Raw genomic sequence first — 6,411 nt, forward strand, 5'->3', positions numbered from 1 at the left:
ATCCTGAACTCCACGCCTCGGTCCGCCTTGTTCCGGGTCTCCTCTCTCCACCAATCGCGCTCGTACTGCTTCATCATTCAGCCAATCGTCAATTAGATTGTGTTTTCGTAACAAGCATATAGACCAATTAGAAAGAAGCTGTGTCCTGGCCCCACCCGGATGCAACCAATCAGAAAACAGGCTACACTGACTTAATAATTATGCTGTATGTAATAATCTTGTAAAATTGTGTTGAATTGTAAAGGTTCGTGTGGATCCTGTTCCTTTTTTTGTTTTAATTTCTCTCTGTATCCCTCACAATTACCATATTTGATTATTGAGATGGTGTACATGTTGTCTAAATTAAAACGTTTCAACGTGAAATCCATGTTTAAAGTTGCTTTAAAAGTCAAAAGAGTCGAAAAACAGTCAACAGATAATGCCACAAGTCACGCTTAGTATTAGAAAATCATACACGCAATACAACTTGAGTTGTTTTAGTAGAGCAATTTAAGTTTGCATATTTAAGTGCTAAATAATGTTTAGATGGGACGGTGTGGGTTATAATTGTAAGGGAATTGTTACTATGGGTTTTCTTAGCTTGTATTCGCACCCAGAACTAATAATCAGAAGGTTGCTGGTTCAATACCTGTGAGCAATAACCTTTCATCACTGAGCCCTTGATCAAGGCACTTAACCTCAGGGTGATCCTTGTCGTTTTAGATTAAGCTGCTTACTTGCTAGATCAGGGGTATTCAGTTGAAGTTCCAAGAGCTCTGGTCTCTACATTTCCTTCCCAGCAAAGGTCCGGATAATAATATATAGCTTACATGGTGTCAGTATATGGCTAGGAAATTATGTATCTTTTTTTTAAATAGTTTTTACAACTTGCCACGTTGGCAGCAATAGTACTTTGTAAATATATATTTTAGCAATACCACATGAGCAAGAGTGCGATATGGCCCTACATCAGCACTGCTGTGATTCGGCCGCAGGCCGAGTGCTGTAGTTAATCACAGCAGTGCTGATGTAGGGCCATATCACACTCTTGCTCATGTCATATTGCTTATATACAACAGTTCAATGAACAAGTACATTTTAAAAAATTGGGAAAAACTGTGTACAGTCATAAAAATGCATTTGTGCATGAACTACTTTCTTACGTGGCCGATCAGAATCTGCTGTTGCTGGTTCAAAACATGATTCGTCCAAGCCTCCTTTAGTAATTAAAAAATGTCACTTCAGAAATTGTATCATGGCTTGTGCTGTTTCAAACAAGTTATTGGATAAACAAAGATGGATGTATGTGTGTGTGTGTGTGTGTGTGAGAGAGAGAGAGAGAGAGAGAGAGAGAGAGAGAGAGAGAAAGAGAGAGAGACGGAGCATGTGCGATCACCTGTTGCCACACCCAAGCAGAGATGCTGTCAGCTTTCTGAATGTCAGCTTTCTCAGTGGTAAAATAGCCGTCCAAGCGGGGGTATTCCTCTCATTTTAAACAGTACGTATCCAATATGGAAACTCCAGTAATAGGTAAGCACCTCGAGTTATGTAATGCTGAATTGTTAGTTTAAAGCCGTTTAAAGCAATTTCCTAGCTTCAGAAATGTAGTAGTAATAGGAACGATCAAGAGCGCTGTTCTATGTAAACAATGATTAACGGATTCACTTCATGTCACCAACTGGCTCATATTACACACAAAAATGATCTTTTGCCACCACTTGCTGGCTAACATATGTAATGTAAAAAAACAAATAGATGTAAAAAAAGATACATAGCTTACATTAGCCCTTAACACATATGCACTGCTCTTACATTTTAGTTTAGGATGACGAACACAAGCGGAGTGATATACACAGTGAAGCGTCGCAGTACTGATGCTGATTGACACCAATATTAGGTCAAAAATGGCAAAAAGAAACTGCTTTCTCTAGAAACTCGTCAGTCAGTCAATCATTGTTTTGAGGAATGAAGGCTATACAATGCTTGAAATTGCCAAAAAATCTGAAGGTTTCATACAAATGTGTACACTACAGTCTTCAAAGACAAAGGACAACCAGCACTAACAAGGACAGAAAGAGATGTAGAAGGCCAGATGTACAACTAAACAAGAGGATAAGTACAGCAGAGTCTGTAGTTTGAGAAATACATGCCTCACATGTCCTCAGCTGACAGCTTCATTGAATTCTACCAACTCAACACCAGTTTCATGTAAAACAGTAAAGAGAAGACTCAGGAGTGGCCTTATGGGAAGAATTACAAAGAAAAAGCCACTTTTGAAACAGAAAAACAAAAAGAAAAGGTTAGTGTGGGCAAAGAAACGCAGACATTGGACAACAGATAATTGGAAAAGAGTGTTATGGATCTTAACCCCATTGAGGTTTTGTGGGATCAGCTGGACTATAAGATGTGTGAGAAGTGCCCGACAAGACAGCCACATCTATGGCAAGTGCTACAGGAAGCGTGAGGTGAAATATCACCTGAGTATCTGGACAAACTGACAGCTGGAATGCCAAGGATCTGCAAAGCTCTCATTGCTGCACGTGGAGGATTTTTTTTGATGAGAACTCTTTGAAATAGTTTAAGAAGTTTTGAAAATTGTTTTCAAATTGTAACAGTAATTTTTCACATTATTAATGTCCTGACTATACATTGTGATCAGTTGAATGCCACTTTGGTGAACAAAAGTACCAATTTATTTCCATAAGAGCAAAATCTGTACACTATTCTAAACTTTTGGCTCACAGTGACTATATATATACCATTTAAAAGTGGTGGGTCACTTGACTGAAATGTGTCTCATGATCTTAAAAATCTTTTGATCTGAATGTCTTTTGATTTAAGGTGTATGCTTAAATGTTTGGAAATTAGTTTTTTACGCAAAAATATAATTGTGCCAACATATTTATTTAATTAAAAACTTCTAAAAAAAATAGTTTTTGAAATTGATGTCTTGGTCTGAATAATTAAGAAAAGCAGCTAATACGTGCCCAGTATTGATGGGAACTCCTTCAATACTGTTTATAAAGCGTCCCAGGGTGATACCTCAAGAAGAATTTTTGTAAAATCTAGCCAAAGGCTGGCTACTTTGAAGATACTAAAATATAACATTTTTTTGACCTACAGAGCTGAGATATCATCTTAATTTGTGTTATGCAGAAGGAAGAAAGAAAGTAAGTAATTCTCATCTGGGATGCCATGCATGAAGGTGAGTAAATTATGAGAATTTTTATTTTTGGGTGAACTGTCCCTTGAAGCAGCAAAAAAGAGGCATTACACAATAGCAGAGAGTATATACACACAATTAAATAGAAAAAAAAATGATATTTAAACTGATATTGTGTGTCTGCTGACAGAGTTCAGACACACGAAATTCCATAAAACAGCTCTTGTAATGTCATCTTTTAGCCGCCAGATGGGAGACTAACCTCAACATTAATGACGCTCAAGGCGCGTTCATTGCAACATCCAAAGCCAGCTGGCTGCTGGGAAATTACAATGATTGTGAAATTGATTTATTTCGGGGGTCAAAGAATAGAGTATGCTGATAAACAATGCAAATAAACCTGATATATTTACTTTAATGCGCGATTAAACATTGTGAACAATCTTTTAGAGAACATGACGATATAGGCAATGGTGCTGTTACAGGAATTTTCCAGTTTCAATACAAGTCGAGCTCAATCGACAGCATTTGTGGCATAATGTTGATTTACCACACAAAATTAATTTTTCTTTGATAAAAAAAAAAAAGAAAAAACAATTGAGGTAACAGTGAGGCACTTACAATGGGGCCAATTTTTAGAGGGTTTAAAGGCTACATTATGAAGTTTATATTTTTATAAAGCACTCACATTGATTCTGTTAAAACTTGTGTATTATTTGAGCTGTAAAGTTGTTTAAATTATCGTTTTTATGGTCATTTTATGGTTTTCATGGCAATGATGTATGTATGAACTTTACACAGGAAGCGTATTTTATCACACTAAAATCATGTTAACATGCATATTGTTTATATTTTGTAGCTATACTTTTGACACAGTGAGTATAACGCTTACGGATGGACCACATTCACTTCCATTGTAAGTGTTTCACTGGAACCCAGATTTGTGCTTTTATTTATTTATTTTTTAAGAAAAGGAGGGACGAGTCGAAATTCATTTTTGTGGTATTCAAAATAATCCAACAGATGCAGTCAATTGGGCTTAACTTGTATTAAGCCTGGAAGGTATTTTTTATTATTAGCCTATTTTATCCAGTCCTATTTTTACTTTTTAATACGTTTATCTAATCTAGACCTGAAGACAATGTATCTTGCACTCTTGTGTCGGAAGAAAGTTGAACAGGCTTTTTTAAAGAAGCCTAAACTCAGCACATGTTTATGCCGTGTTTATGTTCTTTTGTTATGCACTGACGGTGTGTTCACAAAGAGTCCCGAGTGTGTCTGCGGGCGTCACTACCAAATACAAAGTCGCCGCCCCCTCTCACACCCCTATAAACACTCCAATCCGAGACATGGGAACTGACTTAAGCTCTCCAGCGAACGCTGGGAAGGCAACCTCTCACACACATTCTAGACAAGTCATCCAGTTAAATTTGCCTGAAGTCTGCGCTGCTGTCTTTGCCACTTGCGCTCGCGACTTCCAAGTTATCAGGGCGGAGAAACCCTGATCTGCCGAAATCCGGCGGGTGTTAAGATCCATGGAAGTGGCCGGTTTTTACGAGGGGGACTACCTCGCTTTCAACAACGCAAACACCATCAGCAGTCCGGTCAGCGCCGGCGTATGCAAGCAGCCCACTAACGGCCCCATGACGAAGCTTCATGACATCTCTGATCACGAGAAAGCAATAGACTTCAGCATCTATTTGGACTCTCAGTACCAGCATCTGGCCAACCAAGACGAAAGCCGGCACCGCGGAGTGGGGATTTACGCCGACTTTCTCTCGGAGGAAAACAAGAGCAAGAGACTGGCAGCGTTACAAAACTACAAGAACTACATTTCGCTGACCGAACGGGACCCGAACCAACTGGCGTATTCGGAGCTACAGGAGACGCGCATCGACACGGTGTTCAGCCCGGACTTTCAGGGCAGTTTTGCCAAAAGTAACTGGCGACACGATCTCAACGAAGAGCCGCAAATGGATGGTTCTGCGGGCTTTGACATGCGCTCGTATCTGCCGTACCAGAACGCTCCGAGCGGGAGCCTGGGCAATATTTCCACCGCGTCCTCCTCCTGCTCAAGTCCACCAGGTACACCTGCGCCGCCAGGTAAGGGAAGATCACCTCAGCCGGGCGGCAAAATGGCCTCAAGTGCCAAAGGCAAGAAGAGGCTGGAGAAGGACAGCGACGAGTACAAACAGCGGCGGGAGAGGAACAATCTTGCCGTGCGCAAAAGCAGAGACAAAGCCAAAATTCGCAACCTGGAGACGCAGCACAAAGTGCTGGAACTGGCGGCAGAGAACGACCGGTTACAGAAGCGCGTTGAACAGTTGTCCCGCGAGCTGTCGACGCTGCGGAACCTGCTCTCCGCCACCGGCCAGTGCTGACGGGACACCGTGGTAGCCTACTTGGAACATGTAGCCTATACAGGCAAGGACTGTCAAATGACTTTAAAGAATGCATCATATAGAAAAAGTGTATTTGTGATCGATACAAAAGCGAGCGATCGCTCGTTCAACGCGTTTACAGCCGAGAAAGCAAAACAAACAAAAAATAATGAGAGTGGACTGTGCGCCTGGATTGCGCAATGTTCCCGCTCGGTAATGTGGAAACCCTGTCATGTATTTCGTCTGTAAAGTATTTTTGTACGGGTTATAAAGTGAGATGTTTAATATTCTGTTATTTAAATTCATTTTGGCATATCTGGGGCAGTGGTTGTCATGGGAAGAGTTGTACTGCAGAGGTATGATGCAACGCATTGTAACAGTATTGGTAAAGCAGTGAAGTAGTCTTTTATAGATGAAAAAGTACCACTGGTCTACTGCTATATACTATTTTATTGAATTAAAGATTTTTACTGTATGCCTGTGTGTCCAACTGAATTTTATTACCACTATCATAAACATATCATAAGCACAACTTTGAGTGCAGGGTTACTTGCCTCGTTTTCACACATGCCCACTCACAGCAGCTGAGATTCAGTTTTCATTCTGCAGTTTACTCTTGGTTTCGCTTTAATCGTTTTTTTTTTTTTTTTTTTTTTTTTTAGGCATATAGAAATAGCAGGACTGAAATATTTGAATTTCAACTGGAATTTTAAAACTGTTCTAAAAAAAAAAAATCCCTCTTATATAATTATTTCAGTGCAGTTCATTTACATTTATTTGATAGGCTATATGAGATCTTTTCAAATCTGTGTTCATGAGTCACCTCAGTACAGAGATACAATTATCTAAAATACACAGGCAGGGTCCAGAATCCAAAGAGTTCAGCGA

General features: G+C 39.8%; 1 protein-coding gene across 1 annotated transcript; it reads left to right on the forward strand.

The window, feature by feature from the left end:
- The first annotated feature begins 4,490 nt into the window (after positions 1-4,490).
- cebpb (CCAAT enhancer binding protein beta) lies at positions 4,491-5,998 on the forward strand. Its single transcript, XM_052094352.1, has one exon. The coding sequence runs from the start codon at positions 4,678-4,680 to the stop codon at positions 5,521-5,523; it is 846 nt and encodes a 281-aa protein (XP_051950312.1). The 5' UTR covers positions 4,491-4,677; the 3' UTR covers positions 5,524-5,998.
- The last annotated feature ends 413 nt before the right edge of the window (positions 5,999-6,411 follow it).

Source organism: Xyrauchen texanus, chromosome 27, assembly GCF_025860055.1.
Source record: "Xyrauchen texanus isolate HMW12.3.18 chromosome 27, RBS_HiC_50CHRs, whole genome shotgun sequence".
Lineage (NCBI taxonomy): Eukaryota > Metazoa > Chordata > Actinopteri > Cypriniformes > Catostomidae > Xyrauchen > Xyrauchen texanus.

What these genes read in the sequence shown, in the direction of transcription:
- cebpb (XM_052094352.1), top strand. Translation starts at nt 4,678, where the DNA reads ATGGAAGTGGCCGGTTTTTACGAGGGGGACTACCTCGCTTTCAACAAC.